Raw genomic sequence first — 16,777 nt, 5'->3', positions numbered from 1 at the left:
CTGTGGTTGCCTACCCCGCTTCTCATGCAATTTAGGGGGACATCCATCCACATATCATCCGGTAAGTTAACGCTTTAAGTGAGCGTGCACGTTGCTGGCGAAATGGTTCCTGAATCTCTATGCGAGCACACCACACACAGCAGGCGCCCGCTGATAATTCCGGGCGTTGCTATCTCTGCCAACGCATATTGCTATCTTGTAAGGAAAGCGTAAACGCCGCTCTCCACCTCTTGCTCTAAAACCACGACCTATTCCAGGGATCTTCAAACTTGGCCCTTTTATGACTTGTGGACTTCAACTCCCAGAATTCCTCAGCCAGCAAAGCTGGCTGAGGAATTCTGGGAGTTGAAGTCCACAAGTCATAAAAGGGCCAAGTTTGAAGACCCCTGACCTATTCCCTGGTAAGTCCCTCGGCGTATGCTAGAGGCAGACAGATAGCAGCAATTCGTCTCTCAGAGCGCATGCCCCAAGAGGTGAAGCGCGTCCGAAATGTTGCCGCGCATGCGCCACTCGGACGATCAGCCGCCGCCGCCCCCCCCCCGGGGGGGACGACCGCGTCACCGTTTCTTCTGCGACTGACTCGACCGAAACAAGGTCGGTAAAAGGGAAGCCCGCCAACCGATCGCGAGCGAACGAAATCGGGAAACCGCGGGCCTATCGTCAAGCCTTCCTTCTCCCACGTGGGGCGAAAAGAAGGCGGGATCTTCCCTTCGATTGCTTCCCGGAGCCAGCCAATCCGCGTCGGGATCGGCCGAATGAGCGAGGCAGCTCCTCTCCCAGTGGCCCGACCTCGATCGCCGCCGGCCAATCAGGAGAAGCTGCGCAGGATTCTCGCGCTTTAGGCAGTTGGAAGAGGCCGTTTCCCTCGCGCCCTTCCCCCCCCCCACCCGCCATCTCCTCCTCCTCGTCGTGCCGCCGACGGTTGGGGCAGACTCGCGGCTTTTTTTGCCCGCCCCTTTCGGGTTTTCGGATCTGTCGTCGGGACCGAATCGCCATGAGCGAGGGCGGCGAGGACTGCGGGCCCCGCTCCCCTAAGCAGCGGCGCTTAGACCCGGCTTGTCAACTGCAGAAGGAAACCGAGGCAGCCCAAGCGCTGGCCGAAATGACGGCTTGGGGCGGCGGGAGCTTTGAAGTCCTCAACCAGCAGGAGGCGCCCGCGAGCTCGGCAGCAAAAGCCGGCAGCCTGGAAACGGCCGGCCAGCAGGGGGGGGTGCGCGAAAGCGACCCCGCCGTCGGGGAGCCGAGCGCTTCGGGGCAGGATTCGGGCACTCGCTCCGGCCGCGCGGGGCGAGATCGGGAGGCGTCCTCCGACGAGGAACAAGGCACCGCAGCGGGGGCCGCGGAGACTGCCAGGCTGAAGCGGAGGAAGGCGGAAGCCGCCGCCGCCGCCGCCGCTGTGAGCGATGACTACGAGGACGGCCGGGAGACGAAGCGAAAGAGGAAGGACGCCAAGGAGAGGCGCAGGGCTGCCGAGGTAGCAGCTGAAGCAGCGGAGGACGAGTGCTCCGTCATTTCGGTGGGGGAGGAAGAGGAGGAGGAGGACGAGGAGGAGGAGGAGGAGGAGGAAGAAGGGGTCAAACGGCCACCCGCTCGCAAAACTGAGCAGTACTTGGAAGCCCTGGAGGCCGTGCAGCTGGAACTGGAAGCTGTCAATCAGCAGGCCAACCGTGCCTTTGCCCAGCTCAAAGCAAAGTTCAGTCACATGCGGCGCCCACATCTGGAGCGACGGAACGTCATCATCCAAAACATCCCCGGTTTCTGGGTCACGGCTGTATCCTGTCACGGCTGCTAAGCTTGTTGGGAAAAGGGTTGCTAGAAAGGAGAGGGAAATACGTACAACACTGGCCGGTATTGCAAAGAAGTCGAAAGAATGATTTGGAAGCTCTGTTGTGCTGAGTCGGTCGTTAATCCGTAGATCTATGGACTAACGCAGGGGTCTTCAAACTTGGCCCTTTTATGACTTGTGGTCTTCAATTCCCAGAATTCCTCAGCCAGCTTGTCTGGCTGAGGAATTCTGGGAATTGAAGTCCACAAGTCATAAAAGGGCCAAGTTTGAAGACCCCTGGACTAACGCCACATCCTTGGTAAAATATTTCATTAGGGGCTACGCTCAAGGAAACACTGGGGAAAAGTAAACAGGTGGAGTTTGGGTTCTTTCAATGGCGGAATGTATAGATGGCAGTGTTGCATATAGGTTTAGAATCTGTATTATGTGTGTTATCCTGCCCTCTTTTTGAAAAGTTTTGAATAGTAATGAGTTTTTTTTTATTCCTTGACATTAACTCTGCAGTTTCTCAACCATCCTCAGCTTTCAGCCATGATCAATGACCGGGATGAGGACATTTTGAGTTATATGACCAACCTGCAGGTGATTTCAACAAAGTTATGCTTAGAAACTAACTTGAAATTGAATTTATCAATGAAAGCAATTAAAACTGCTGTGGAAATTTCGGAATTCTTTCCACTTGAAAGTCCCTATAGTGCAGGAGTGTCAAACAGCGGGCCCGTGGGCCGGACGTGTCATGCGGAAGCTGCGCCCACCTCATTGCCGGCAATGCCAAAACCGTCCTGATACGTTGTGCGATGTTGTGATGTCACGAGTTTGATATGTCTACTATAGCGGGTCAAGGGTGATAATAAACAGTATCTTGCTACTCTGTCAGTGCAGGCTTTCTCAGCTAGTAGTAATCCAGTGGTGATGAACTCTCAGGCTAAGAAGCTGTAATTATTTGCATCCTGACATTTTTTCCAGAAACTATGGCTGGCATCTGCAGAGTTTAAAGTAATCTATTCTGTAACACTCCTCTTGGCAGTACCTCGCTAGTGTTTTGATTATGGCATTCTTTGATACATAGGTTGTGGATTTCACCCATGCAAAGTCAGGCTGCAAGATCAAGTTCTACTTCAGCAGCAATCCCTATTTCCAGAATGAGGTCATTGTGAAGGAATTCCAGTGTGGTTCCTCTGGTATGTGTAAGGGGACAGTGTTTTGAGGGATCAAAGGTCAGATTTGACATGCATGTGTTTACAGCTGTATGGTTTTCCCCTATCCTTTCCTAGGGAGATTAGTTTCTCACTCTACACCAATTCGCTGGTGGCGTGGCCAGGACCCACTAGCTCATGGGCAGAAGAACTTTGAAATGGGCCGCAGCTTCTTCAGTTGGTTCTGTGACCATAGCTTTCCTGCAGGGGATCGCATTGCTGAGGTGGGACTATACTGCATGCCATTGATGAGAACTTCCTCCTCAAATGTTGCTCAAGCATCAGCATCCACCATTGTCAGAACTGGTGGGCCACACTTCCTTATGCCCTTTTACCTGTCACACTCTTCTGTTTTCTTTAGATCATTAAAGAAGACCTGTGGCCCAATCCACTTCAGTACTACCTGATGGGGGAAGGTGGTGAAAATGGTGAAGAAGACAGGTAAGAGTTCAAGCACTTTCTTGATTCCTTGATATGGAGATTATGGTATAGTGATATTTTTGGCAAGAATCTAAGCCTGCCATTGTGTGTGGATATAGATTTTTGTCTAGGTTTGTGGCAGCAGGACGTAGGAGGAGAGAACTAAAGAGACGTAGGAGAAGTGGACTTCATGAAGACAGGGCTTCGTGGTATACAGCTGGGAGGTCCGCAGAAGATGATAGATAAATGGTGATACACTCCCTCCTTCCCTTGTGTTTAGTGAGACAGAGAATGGTGATGACTTTGTTGTGATTGTGGATGATGATGGCGAAGATGAGGAAGATGGGGTGGCAGATGTCCATGAGATCATAGATGAAGAAGAGACTGAGCGAGGTAAGTAATGGTGGAATACAACTGCTCCTCATAAAATGATATACCCTTTGGATCTGAAATGCAGAATAATTGTGAGTCATCCAGTGTTTGATACAAGATGGGCAGCTATTAAGTAGGTGAATACATGCTGATACAGGTAGTCCTTGACATATAATCACAATTGAGCCCAGATTTCCATTGCTAAGCAAGACAGTTGTTAAGTGAGTTTTGCCCCATTTTATGCCCTTTCTTGCCAGAGTTGTTAAGTGAATCACTGCAGTTGTTAGTAACACGGTTGTTAAGTGAATCTGGTTTCCCCATTGGGTTTGCTTGTCAGAAGGTTGCAAAAGATGATCAATGACCCCAGGATACTGCAGCCATCAGAAATACATGCCAGTTGCCAAGTGGTCAGATTTTGATCATGTGACCAGGGGGATGCTGCAATGGTCGTAACTGAAAAACAGTCATAAGTTGCTGTTTCAGTGTCATTGTAACTTCAGACGATCACTAAACAAATGATTGTAAGTTGGTATTTGTACTTGGTGATATGTGTGCTGTTCATTCCTAAAGGCTCAGAGCAGCTAACAATCAGGGACATCATGAAAGGAACTTCTCAATAAAAACAATACGTTCATAGAAAAATAAGAAAAAATTCATAAGAAATAAGAAAAAAAGCATACAAAATCATATGCCCATAAATGCATTCTTATACTGTTTTCAAAGCATGCCTTCCTTCTGGGAAAGCCTTAACGATTTTCCTGAAATTCAAAAGGAAAGTGTAGTGGAGATCTGTATAGGCAAGGAGTTCTAAATTGTGGGGACAACGACTGAAAATGCCCCTTGGCTAGATTTCATCAGATAGCAATCTCAAATAGATATGGAGAATGATGGAAGATCTTAAAGGTGACAGTATCTCGAATCCCTTCAGAAGCTAACTGGCAGCCAATGCAGGACCTGAAGCAGTGTGGTCACTGAAGTGTAATGATAAATAACTGGCTAGGTTGCTGCATTTTGCAGCAGCGGTAGCTTTTGAATGTTTTTCAAAGCAGCCTCGTGTAGCATGAATTACAATAATCCAAAGTAGAGGTGACTCAGGCAATGGGGGACTATGAGCAGAGATTCCTAATTTGCCCCGATTGGCCAATAGCCTTTCATTTCATAGTTGTCACCATCTACTTGAACAAAAGCTTTGAGATCAGTAGAACTACCAATTTACTCCCACCTCTGAGCAGGAATGCATAGTCTTAATTCAGAGCCAAAGATGATGATGTCCTGGGATCATTGGCTTATAGTCTCAAAGCTATGAAGTTATTTATTCTTTCTCTGAAAAATTCTAAGCATCAAGTCAGCTCTTTATGGCATCATCTGTTTGATGATATCTGTATATAAGTAGATATCAACATAGATACCTAATCTCCTTTCAGTAAATGTCCTCTCCCAGCAGTCTCATGTAGATTAAAGGAAAGTGGAGAGAAGAAAGATTCTAGTGTGTATCACAGAGGAGAGAGTTCCAAGCAGATCTTTCTTTCTCTCACTCCATTGACTGGAATCAACCTTACTAGGAAAGAGGAACACCACTGAAGGAACAATGTCTCTCCACCTGACATCCCTCCCCCACAAATCTCTCAAGAGTCAGCCCGGAAGGATACCATGACTGATGGTATCAAAAGCCACTGAGAAATCAAGGAGAGGATCGGGAGGGTGTATTCCTCCAATCACAGATCCTCCAGAAGATAATCCATTTCTTTGAGGATCTTTTGATGTTGCAGTGTTATATTTTGTAGAGCAAGTCTTGGGGTTGAAGACTTGGGGCAAAAAGGGCAAAATGGGAGTATTTCTCATCATCTGCTTCAAATTTTGACATATCTTATTAATACAGGTGAAGTGGTGGAAGAGGTATTAAGTGGCCAAGAAGATGATATTGCTGGATCCAGGTCCTCCCAAGAGGAGCCAGATGGGAAGGATTCCGAGGTGGAAGAAGATGGCTAGATTAGCTTATAAAAGAACAGTGTGTCTGGTTGGACTTTCCTATAGGGACCTCAGTGGCACTTTGATGCTGACCAATTGCACTTGGACATGGCAAAAGATGGGGTGTATCAGCAGCGGTCACATAGATTATTTTGTATCTTTATTTATTGTATTGACTGCATTTTATGTGCAAGCACCCCCTTAATTGTTTGATGCTTAGCATCTCCTACCTGCCTGTGTGGGGGCTATATGCTTATTTGCCCTGTCCCCTGGTGGCTACTCAGGGTCTTGTTTGCCCAGAGGCCTTTTTAAAACAGCTCAGGGTTTCCTTTTTCCATTCAGCATTATTAAGCTGCTGGCTTTTCGCACCTTCCTTGAACTTCTGCTTATAAGGATTCTATTCCCCCTGTATATATTTTAGCTCAAGTATGCCTGCTAGCGGCCGACCAGTGCCTCATGCCATCAAAACATAATCCCAGCCTTGCTTTTTCCACATTTGAGGGTAGGGCCTAACCAATTGGGACTCATCCATCGCCAATGCAGGGCTCTGCCATTCTAACCTAGTTTGTAATAGCTCCCGTTGATCTAAATGGCAACCTTGCACCCATTGGCTTAGCTGAAGCAATAATAGCTGTCTGGATGCACAGTATTTTCCTTGGAGTTGTTAATGCAAGGAGAAGGGTTGTGATGATGGCTTATTCTTGTGTTTGATATTTTCTCCAGTGCTCCAGTTCATGAAAGCAATGGCAAGATGTTTCTAGCGACAGTGTGTATATGTGATTTTATTCTCCAGTGTACTTTATGTATAATTGCAGACAATTTCCTAGCAATGTTCCTAAAGCATCATACCCAGTTGGATTTGCCCATTCCCTATACCCCACAGAGGCTGTTCTATGCAATGCTACTGATATTTGTAGAAAGGCAACCATTTTCCTTGGCTGATTTTTTTGTATATTTCGTATCAGGACTTTGTACTTTTTTTTACTATAAAAAAAAGCACTTAACGTACCAAGCGCTTTCCAATTTGGTGTGTGACTCTTTTATTTTGGACATCTAAAACCTCTTATTCTGTGCTCATAATGCCTACGTAAGTGAGAGTATACAGCAGACAGGTTATACTGTATATGTTTTACTCTAAAATGGGAGTTTTGTTTCTGTTCAGGGGAACTGGCATAGAGTAAATAGTGAAGGAAGAATATTAATTATAAAAGAAAAAAAGTGAATATATTTTGCATTACAGGTAGTCCTCACTTAGCTATCACAATTGGGATCAGTAACTCTGATGCTAAGCAACATCATTGCTAAGTGAAACATATCTATGAGGTCTTACGATGTCACTTCCCATTCAGTTGTTTAAGCAAATCAATGCAGATTTTAAGAGTAGCTGCATCACAGCAACTTGCAATTTTACTGTTGGTTTCCCCATTGACTCTACTTGTTATAAGCTAGTTGCAAAGCACAGAAATGGCAATCACAAGACAGTGGGACACTGTGACAATTGTAAATTCCCTTCCTCCCCTATGTTGTGGAACACCCAAATTTTGATCACATGATTGCAGGCACAGTGCAACAGTTACAAATGATTGGTCATAAAGTTACTTTTTCAGCCCTGTTGTTTGCACAGTTGCTAAATAGGGCAGTTGTTAAGCAAGGTCTACCTGTATAGAATTTTTTCCTTTTGAGCTGTTGGTACTTCATGCTGATACATGATACATTCAATACTAAAGAACTCAAAAATCTAAACATATTGCAAACTCTTATAATTGCAGAATACCAGGGATCTTGATGGTAAAAAACAGTAACTTAGAACAGTACTTTTTAAATAGTAAAGTAGAATAGTACTTTTTTTAAAAAAACATTGCGAAATGTATTCCTTATGTAAAAAGCCTGGACCTGATAACTTTCTTAGAAATGGTTTGATGTGGTCTTTTTATGGAGTAAATGCATTTAGCATCTTTTAAATGGGGGAATAATACAGTAATTCTTGAGCATCAGAATAAATATGCTTCCATGTTTTTTTGATGTGTGGAGATAGGTTTATTAGGATGAACTATTGTAACTTCAACTTCTCATAGAGATGCTAGTATTTCAAATATATGAGAAGGTTGGTATTGGGAAGCATATAAACATGCAGTCTTTTTTCTGTGTTCTGAAATGATTCACCGTGGAAAGAATTCCATTGGATTTTTCCTCCCTAGGCACTAAAGTGGAGCAACTGAGGATATGTAATGCATCCTGAAAAATACATCTGACTGCTTGAAAATTCAGAAATTGGTTACAAAGCAAAATAATAAATTTACTCATTTCCACAGCTCGATACACACATTTTCCATTTGAAAGGTTGTCTTTTATAATTTGTGTTAATACGATGTATGAATGCAGAGTTTTGTTTTTAAGTATGTGTGTTGGAGCTTCATGGCTAGTTAACAACAACAATAATAAATTATTCACTAGTCATGAAGCTAGTGTTAATAATTAAGTGTATTTATTATTGGCACATCCTATTCTCCATAATTGTTTATTACATTTTAACTTTATGCATACATGACTAGAAAAATCTATTCTATATCAATGATAGATACTACAGCTTACCAATTCAAATTTAGCAGCTGTCATTCCTACATTTATATTTCCTGAAATCTGTTGCATAGAACAAACTCATTGTAAATGAAAGCTGCAGCTATCATCCTACTTCATGAATGATTTGGCTCATAGTTAAACATTTTGCCAGTGACACGATGACTGATAAGATATGCCTGTTTCTACTTCTGCTTAAACTAGAGAGTTTGATGAGATAGGAGAATAAGATAGTACAAAACACTCAGTCCACACAAACAACAACTAAAATCAATTTGGGAAGAAAAACTTCTGTGTTGCCAGTAAGTGATACAGTGCATTATTCCTCTGGACTGGATACTTCTCTGTTATGATCCAGACTGAAATTTGTAGACCTTAACTAATGATTTTATTTATGGTCTCTTATATAAGTTGCATATAAGTAATACTTAGGAGCAAATATTGATTTTCCAGAGTCAAATGAATTTTCATATTTTCTACCCTTTTTATGTTCTTTCATGGCCATTAGCATAACTAATCCTATATATTAGCAATTTTGACCATAGGTTTTTTTTTCTTTCATTGTGGTAACTTTACATCGTTGTAAAATTGATAACCCAGCTGTTTATTTTAACACTAAACCTAGTAATTTCTAGAACCAACCTTAGTCATTCTCTATTGCCCTCTTTCCAACTGAGCAAATTAGAGAGTGAATATTGCTATCAAATACCTAATTTTGCCGCTTGGGGGGGCGAAAGCCCTAATAAGCAGGCATATACATAGAATGAAGGCTACTGCTAAGCTTGTAAGCCGCCCTGAGTCTTCGGAGAAGGGCGGGATATAAATGGAATTAAAATAAATAAAAAATAAAAATAAATAAAAATCTCAATATACATTTTTATAAAGTTTTATATACATTTTTCTAGCACTGATGTTACCTAGTTAGGGTAATGAAATGTCTGCAAGAAAACAAGCAAGCTCAGAGAGCACCAAGGACCCCTCGTACATTTTTTTTAAAAGTTTAATATCCTTCCCAACTCCTGAATTCCCATAATTCCATGCTTCGTACATAGCTGAAAGATATCAGAACGGGGAACATACTGCACAAATCTGAATTTGCTATTAAGAGCATGTTTAACATTTATAGGTAATCTTCACTCCCTGATATCTAATGTAAAATAGGGTTACAAATGCATGCTCATATAACAAGTAATAGGACCACCTAAAATATATTAAAGTCATGGCTCCCACTATGTTAACTTTAGCCATAAGCCTATTAGGCATTAATATTGTTGAGAAAAATAATACAATTACATGGAGATATTTACACATCCATAATCGTGGATTCATGGGGAGTGACTTGTATGTAAACTCCACTCCTGGTTACTTTTTTGGGTACATCTGTGGTTTTCTTGGCAGCAATATACAAGTAGATCGCCACTACTTGTATATCGCCAAGGGTATTTTTGACTTTTTAGTCTAGCTTTGTAGTTTCCCAGCCAAATACCTAGCTGCTCCCAATTTGCATAGTTTTCCGGTGTCAGAATAGGTCCACTTCAACCATCCTCATAACCACCTACCTCTTTCTTTCAGAGTTCTTAAATGTCTGTAATTTTACACACCCTGAGAGAGCGACTGAGCTGAGCTACTGCTGCTCTCTAACGTCCTGAACCAGGATAAAATCAGCTCTTTTTACCAAATGAACAGGTTCTTCATCGAGATCTGACCCGGCATAAACATTTCTGAATTAAAAAAAAAACCAAACAAGATCAGGTTTCTGGGTTTAAAGCAGGGGTCTTCAAACTTGGCCCTTTTATGACTTGTGGACTTCAACTCCCAGAATTCCTCAGCCAGCTTTGCTGGCTGAGGAATTCTGGGAGTTGAAGTCCACAAGTCATAAAAGGGCCAAGTTTGAAGACCCCTGCTTTAAAGGCAGGATTTGGTACAAGTCCAACCGTGAGGACTTCCGTAAACTTAACGTTCCTTCTTACCATTGGTTGATAAGCAACCAACTCTTCTCGCTACTTCCGTCTCCTCCTCCGCCTCTCTAGGAGGCAGTTTGAGAGCTGATCCTTTTGCAGAGCAGCATGGCGAGGGCTTTGAGGAGCGTGCAGGTAATAAACAGGCAAATAATATGTGGGGCGCCGCCACTGGGACTTGGGCACGGAGAGGCGGAGGAGAGAGAGAAATCCTTGCTAATAGCAAGGAAGATCTCATTCTCTTCGCGGCAGTGAACGAGAAATTGGGGGAGATCCCACCCTCCACCCCCGATATCGAGTAGGGAAAGGGACCAGAGGGATTGATTTCCCGTGGGGACGGGAGGGAGCAAAAAAAGATTATCTGAACAACGCATTCCATTTTAGAATTCGGAGTTTTCTCTGTAATTTATTTATTTATTTATTTTATTTTATTAGATTTATATACCGCCCTTTCCCCGAAGGACTCAGGGCGGTTTACAGGGTATTTAAAACCAAACCAGTACAAAAGTTAAAAACAATTAAAAAAAGATTAAATCATCACCAGGCTCAAGGTTGACTCAGCCTTCCATCCTTCCGAGGTAGGTAAAATGAGGACCCAGATTGTTGGGGGCAATAAGCTGACTTTGTAATAATGCCGCTTGGGTGTGTGTGTGTGAAAGCCCTAATAAGCAGGCATATACATAGAATGAAGGCTACTGCTAAGCTAGTAAGCCGCCCTGAGTCTTCGGAGAAGGGCGGGATATAAATGGAATTAAAATAAATAAAATAAATAAAAATAAAAACCCCAGTTAAAAATTCTCAGCCTGTGCCGGAGAGCTCAAAGAGCCAGGTCTTCAGATCCCGGCGAAATGAACGAAGGTCGGGGGGGGGCAGTCCTAAGCTCCACGGGCAGCTGGTTCCAGAGGGCAGGCGCACGAAATAATGTAGTATTCAGTGCAGTACAGTGAAAGCAAATGTGGCATAGATCAGTTTCAACTGTAGAATAATTTTTCTAACCTAGCACAACCGTAATATTTAGTCAGATCAAATATTGTCCCAAAGGTGTTTTTCCAAAAGGTAACTGGCTTTTCTTAGTATTTTGCTTGAAAACGTTTCTCTTCTTGGGTGAGGAACCAAACCAAGAGAAATCCAGCTGCCTTTTGCCAAAGCATCTTTAGGACAATTATGACCTGGATGATTGTGAATCTCCATAAACAGATCAAATACTGCCACAGGCAGGAAGTGTTCTTCTAGCTGAACACGTATTTGGTAAACATATGGAAGAAACCACCTCTTATACCTTTCTGAAGGTTATGTGAGTTTCTCTGCCTTTTAACCCTTGGGTGGCAGGCTGACCAAATGCAAATAAAAGCAGCCTTTTTCCCCCAACAAGGGTTATGAGGTTAGTTTCTGTCTCTCATACAGACAGATGTCAGGTAGTTTTGCTGGGAAAATAGTCATTTTACAAATTGATCACTTTTTTTGTACTAAACATCTTATTCCCTTTGTCCAGGATGAAGCTGTTTTCCTAAATGGTCACATGAGGCAATTCTGTTGCCATTGCTGCCTGGAGAAAAAGATCCAGGGCAAAGGAGGAACTTGAGATTCATTACTCTTGCTATCTCTGAAACAATGAAACTATGTAGAAGAAAGAGAAACATTTTCTTTGGGAAATTCTGGACTGCCTTTTATACTGAGGGAAGTCTGGAGACACATACCTAGCTATGAAAAGCATAGGACTTGTATTACTAGTCGTACTACCTGTCAAGTCTGTAGTTATTGATTTGTATCCCGCCTTTTATTTTTACAAATAACTCACAGCAGCAAACATATCCAACACACTTTCCTCCTCCTATTTTCACCGCAACAACACCCCTGTGAAGTAGTAATTTTATTTTTATTTTCTTTACCCACCAGGGCATGGTTGGCTTTGTGACCGGTGGGGCTTCTGGACTGGGCCGTGCCACAGTGGAACGATTAATACGACAGGGAGGCAGTGCTGCGATTGTGGACCTGCCAACGTCTGATGGCGAAAGCCTGGCTAAGTCCCTGGGAAACAAATGCATCTTTACTCCAGCTGATGTAAAGATTGTTTGATGGGGAGCTGGGGCTTTCTCTCTCCCCAGGTGTGAGTAGGGATATAGAAAAAGAATGTAACAGCAGACCTGGATCATACTCTCAAAACTGTCTTTATTCAGGTGACATCAGAGTTAGATGTGAAGGCTGCACTGGCCACAGCAAAGGAGAAATTTGGACATATAGATATCGGAGTGAACTGTGCTGGGATTGCAGTGGCATTCAAGACATACAATGTGCACAAAGATCATCCTCATAGTTTGGAGGACTTCCAGAGAGTCATCAATGTGAGTATATAGTGAGACAGACCTCTTAGCTCATTATAGATTTCTTATTTGATCTTGTTCCAAGTACTTCCAATGTATTATTTTTAAAATTAATATGGCTGCCCTAACAATAAAAACAACAACACAGAACAATAAACAGCTGAGGTAAAAACAGAATCAACACAACCATTGTATAGCCTCTGCCACACATTGGGATCCTCAAGTTTGTAGGGTTGGGACCAAGTATGATCTCTGTGGAGATGATCTTCCAAAGGATGGGTGCCATAACAGAATAAACTTCCTGGACCCTGCCAAATAGTGCTCCTTAATAGATTGACCCAGAACCTGTATTTTCTGGCAGACCTAATGGGGAGAAGCAATCTTGGCAGGAAACGTTTAGATAACTTACCAATTAAATTGCCTTAACATTGTTGCAGTGCTCTTCTTCAGGACTTTAGCCAACTAATATGGTTTTCCAGAACAGTTTATGCCCTTTCAACACCCAGTTCTTAGCTCCTCTCTACTTATCATCTGAGCAAATTTACTGGGTTTTAAATGGTTTTCTAAGCTCCAGTACGTTTTTTAATCCTGGTTTTGTCTTGAGAATATTGTGCCTTCTCCCAAACCTGCAAATTCCTCCTCCTTAGATGTGGATGCTTTCATAATAGCTATCTAAACATGGGAAGAATTGAATTTGCTGTTCGAGGGCCATTCAGAAGGAAAGAATAGTATTGTTTGGCCATGAGTTTATTCTACAGTATTGTGCTGATGGAATGATCTTGCTTGGCAGTGCTGGTTTTGGTGTGGGAAACATAATGAAAATTTTTGAGTTCTTTCATTTCATTTGCGCTTTTCAGGTCAATATTGTTGGGACATTCAATGTGATTCGTCTGCTTGCAAGTGTGATGAGTAAAAATGAGCCAAACTCAGATGGAGAGAGAGGAGTGATCATCAACACTTCCAGTGTGGCTGCCTTTGAGGGCCAGGTAAATCCCAAGCTAAACTTTCTTTAGTCAGTTTAGCTTCATTGGCAAAGGCCAGAAATCCATAATTTAAATGCGAATATAGATGAATGCGTCAGTGGTCTTACAATACAGGAGCATTAAAGTATGGCTGCTTTAGGAACCAGATTTTGGGGAGGGGACAAAATAGTGATCACATCAATAGAGCAAGAGAGTTCACATTTTTGTAATGGGAGTTAACCATTAACCCAATTAAGTGATCTTCTAGACCTCTAGCACCATAGAACAGTTGGGCTGGGGGAGAAGGAATGACATGACTTATGGACCTTGGTGTGGAGTGCCACCATGTCATGCCTCATATGTGATTTTAAAATGCTCACCTGCATTAAACCTACATTTGAGGTTAGTTGGCCCCGGCACATGGCCCTTTTATTTCCAGTTCTCTTTCTTTCTTGCCAATTCCTTTCCCTTGGCTCTCCTTAACTTCCACAACTTTATTGCAATGCTGTTTGGCATTCCAATCAGAACTTTTTCTTGTATATTTCAAAACGTACTTCCTCTACTTATGACCATTTGTTCAGTGACTGCTCAGAGTTATGGTGGGGCTGAACAAAGGGACTTACAACAGATTTCCCAAATTACAGCTGTTTATAGCGCCCCTGCAGTCAAGTGATCAAAATTCGGGAGCTTAATAGATTGCCTGCCCTTACGACTACAGGGGCAATTCCTTCCATCTATCTATCTCCCTTCCATCTGCCCTTTCAGCCCCCTACACGCCGCAACCCCTTAATGCCGTAACTGATTTTTGCGGTCTTCTTTCTCCCACTACTGACAAAGCATGCTCATCCTGGCCCTTCCGGGGCAGCTGCTGGCCACATTCTTCCCCAGGTTGTGCATGGCAGTTTCCTGATGAGACCTGGGGAAGAGTCTCAGAAGGCCAGCAGCTGCCCCGGGAAAGGGCCAGGTCAGGCAGTCGGAGTAAGAAGAGATGGCAAGAGTTAGCTGGGGTGGTAGAATACAGGATGGCAAGGGTGACTGAAGCTGGGACTCAGCTAGGGCAGCTGTAGCTTCCCAGGACAGCAAGAAGCCCCTTTATGTGTGATGCTGCTGGACTGGACTGGGCATTCTGCTGCAGCTTGGGTTTCTTTCTTCTTTTTGGCGTGTTCCATGGCATGCCAAAAAGTCGCTTTGTGCTGCACTGCTGAGCCAGGCTGGGGCTGGGCTTTGCTTTGTGCTGTTAGTTAGTTAGTTAGTTAGTTAGTTAAATTTTTATACCGCCCTATTCCCGAAGGACTCAGGGCGGTTTACAGGGCAGCATAAAATACAATATAAAAATAGTATAAAATTAAAATAGATTAAATTACTTAAGCCCAACAATTAAAACAATATTAAAAGCTAAAACCCCTTCAGTCCAGGCCTGATAAATAAAAAACCCAGGTTTTCAGGTCCCGGTGAAATGAACACAGATTGGGGGCGGTCCGAAGTTCCACCGGTAAATCATTCCAAAGGGCAGGCGCGCCCACAGAGAATGCCCTCCCCCTGGGGATCACCCGCTGGCACTCCTTAACCGCCGGCACCCTGAGAAGGCCCTCCCTGTGGGAGCGCACAGGACGATGGGAAGTTGATGCCGGCAGCAGGTGTTCCCTTAGATAATCCGTTACTCATGATTTGTAGTGGAATTGTGACTTGTGCCATCAAGTTGCTTTTAGGGGCTTCTTGCATCCCCAGAGTTGTGTGTACCAAGAGGTCTTGAGAGTTGCGGTGTATTCTTTTCCCAGCTTCCCTATTTTCACATCCATGCACGCTGCATCCTCTTTTCCCCGGCCTCTGAGTTTGTACTGCACTGCAGAATTCCCCCCCCCCCAAACTCTTGCATGGCTTGTGCTGGGCATCCCAGAGGCTCTCCCGCTCTCCTGTGGCACCCCCTTGCTCCTTACCTGGAACTCCTTCCACTTCCCACTTAGAACCAATACATCTGGAATTCTAACAAGCACCGTGGCTGCAAGAATTGCTGTTCTTAAGCAAGATGTGGTCATGTGATGCCATACTTTATGACCACATCACTTAGCAACGTAAATTCCAAAGCCAAATGTCGTAATTTGAGGACTATCTGTATGCTCTTAGCAAGTGAATATGTTTTATTGTATCATTTTGAGAAACTAAGCTCTTCTTTTTTTCATTACGCAGGTGGGACAGGCTGCCTATTCGGCTTCCAAAGGAGGCATTTTGTCAATGACACTACCCATCGCCCGAGATCTTGCCCCTCTTGGGATTCGTGTTGTTACCATTGCGCCAGGTAACTAAAACCACCCTGAATTTAAGCCCTAGGAGAGAAAAGTATTTCTTTTAAAAGGTGTTTAGTCCTGGAATGGCAGGACTATCTGCAAATGACCTCAACCTTCCTCAAACACTTAAGCCTTATGTAATGTAATGGATTATGTACATACATCAGTTATGTAATAGATTATACAAACACTATGTTTTCATAATCAATTTTGAACGTTTCACTAATTTACCTTATTTTGTTGGCTTACTAGTTCAAAGGACTCCTCAGCAATCTCTTATCTCAGACTTCAGCAGTGCATGATCTAAGATCACTCCATACTTAATTCCTGGAGTACACAGCACATTATGGCCTACTGCTTAATAGGGGTGACAATGTGTAACACTAGGAGTAGCAGCCCTGAGCAGCTTTTGTTTCTTCTAGGGCTCTTTGAGACACCTCTATTGGGGACACTTCCTGAAAAAGTTCGGACATTCCTGGCACGACAGGTGCCCTTCCCAAGTCGCCTTGGGTCTCCAGACGAATATGCACATTTGGTACAATGCATAGCGGAGAATCCTATGCTAAATGGTGAAGTAATACGGCTTGATGGGGCTATCCGAATGCAGCCCTGAGCCATAGCCCAAGCCTGCAAGAAAAAAAGGTTGTTCTCCTTGGATCATAATCACAGTACTGAAATCAAGGTTGGCAAAAGACATGATTTAACTTCTGACATTGAATAAATCAATAATCAGATATTGTTCTTTTCTTTCACTTGCTGTATAGGCTCGCCCTGACACCCACTCCCCCATTGCTAGTAGCCATACTGAAAGCTATATTTTTATGGATCTCCAATTTCTTTTAACAGACTTCCCTCTAATTCTGAAATACAGAGACAATTGTTTCTGGCTAAAGTCACCCTGATTTATTTAACCATGGTTTATCAAACCATAA

General features: G+C 43.4%; 2 protein-coding genes across 3 annotated transcripts; both read left to right on the top strand.

Moving 5' to 3' along the window:
* Positions 1–425: 425 nt before the first annotated feature.
* TSPYL2 (TSPY like 2) lies at positions 426–6,765 on the top strand. 2 transcript variants are annotated; one of them, XR_014025560.1, is made up of 7 exons: positions 426–1,771; positions 2,291–2,368; positions 2,856–2,967; positions 3,061–3,206; positions 3,344–3,423; positions 3,522–3,795; positions 5,654–5,783. XR_014025560.1 is itself a non-coding variant. In XM_081320885.1 (7 exons), exons 1-7 carry the CDS (start codon positions 995–997, stop codon positions 5,761–5,763), a joined length of 1,416 nt encoding a protein of 471 aa, XP_081177011.1. In that variant the 5' UTR covers positions 430–994; the 3' UTR covers positions 5,764–6,765. The 2 variants fall into 2 exon arrangements, 1 of the variants encoding a protein (XP_081177011.1); XM_081320885.1 differs by having other exon boundaries at positions 430–1,771; positions 3,683–3,795; positions 5,654–6,765.
* A 3,569-nt stretch (positions 6,766–10,334) lies between these two features.
* HSD17B10 (hydroxysteroid 17-beta dehydrogenase 10) lies at positions 10,335–16,577 on the top strand. Its single transcript, XM_081320358.1, has 6 exons — positions 10,335–10,412; positions 12,174–12,338; positions 12,455–12,619; positions 13,456–13,584; positions 15,748–15,856; positions 16,268–16,577. Exons 1-6 carry the CDS (start codon positions 10,386–10,388, stop codon positions 16,456–16,458), a joined length of 786 nt encoding a protein of 261 aa, XP_081176484.1. The 5' UTR covers positions 10,335–10,385; the 3' UTR covers positions 16,459–16,577.
* The last annotated feature ends 200 nt before the right edge of the window (positions 16,578–16,777 follow it).

This window comes from Vipera berus (genome assembly GCF_964194415.1).
Source record: "Vipera berus genome assembly, chromosome: 2".
Classification (NCBI taxonomy): Eukaryota; Metazoa; Chordata; class Lepidosauria; order Squamata; family Viperidae; genus Vipera; species Vipera berus.
Note: the sequence above shows the minus strand (reverse complement) of the source record. Positions and strands in the feature narration are given on the sequence as shown.

What these genes read in the sequence shown, in the direction of transcription:
- TSPYL2 (XM_081320885.1), top strand. Translation starts at nt 995, where the DNA reads ATGAGCGAGGGCGGCGAGGACTGCGGGCCCCGCTCCCCTAAGCAGCGG. An exon ending in CCGGTTTCTGGGTCACGGCT is followed by an intron (nt 1,772 to 2,290) that starts GTATCCTGTCAC and finishes TTAACTCTGCAG; the next exon opens with TTTCTCAACCATCCTCAGCT. An exon ending in ATTCCAGTGTGGTTCCTCTG is followed by an intron (nt 2,968 to 3,060) that starts GTATGTGTAAGG and finishes ATCCTTTCCTAG; the next exon opens with GGAGATTAGTTTCTCACTCT.
- HSD17B10 (XM_081320358.1), top strand. Translation starts at nt 10,386, where the DNA reads ATGGCGAGGGCTTTGAGGAGCGTGCAG. An exon ending in GGGCTTTGAGGAGCGTGCAG is followed by an intron (nt 10,413 to 12,173) that starts GTAATAAACAGG and finishes TTTACCCACCAG; the next exon opens with GGCATGGTTGGCTTTGTGAC. An exon ending in ACTTCCAGAGAGTCATCAAT is followed by an intron (nt 12,620 to 13,455) that starts GTGAGTATATAG and finishes TGCGCTTTTCAG; the next exon opens with GTCAATATTGTTGGGACATT.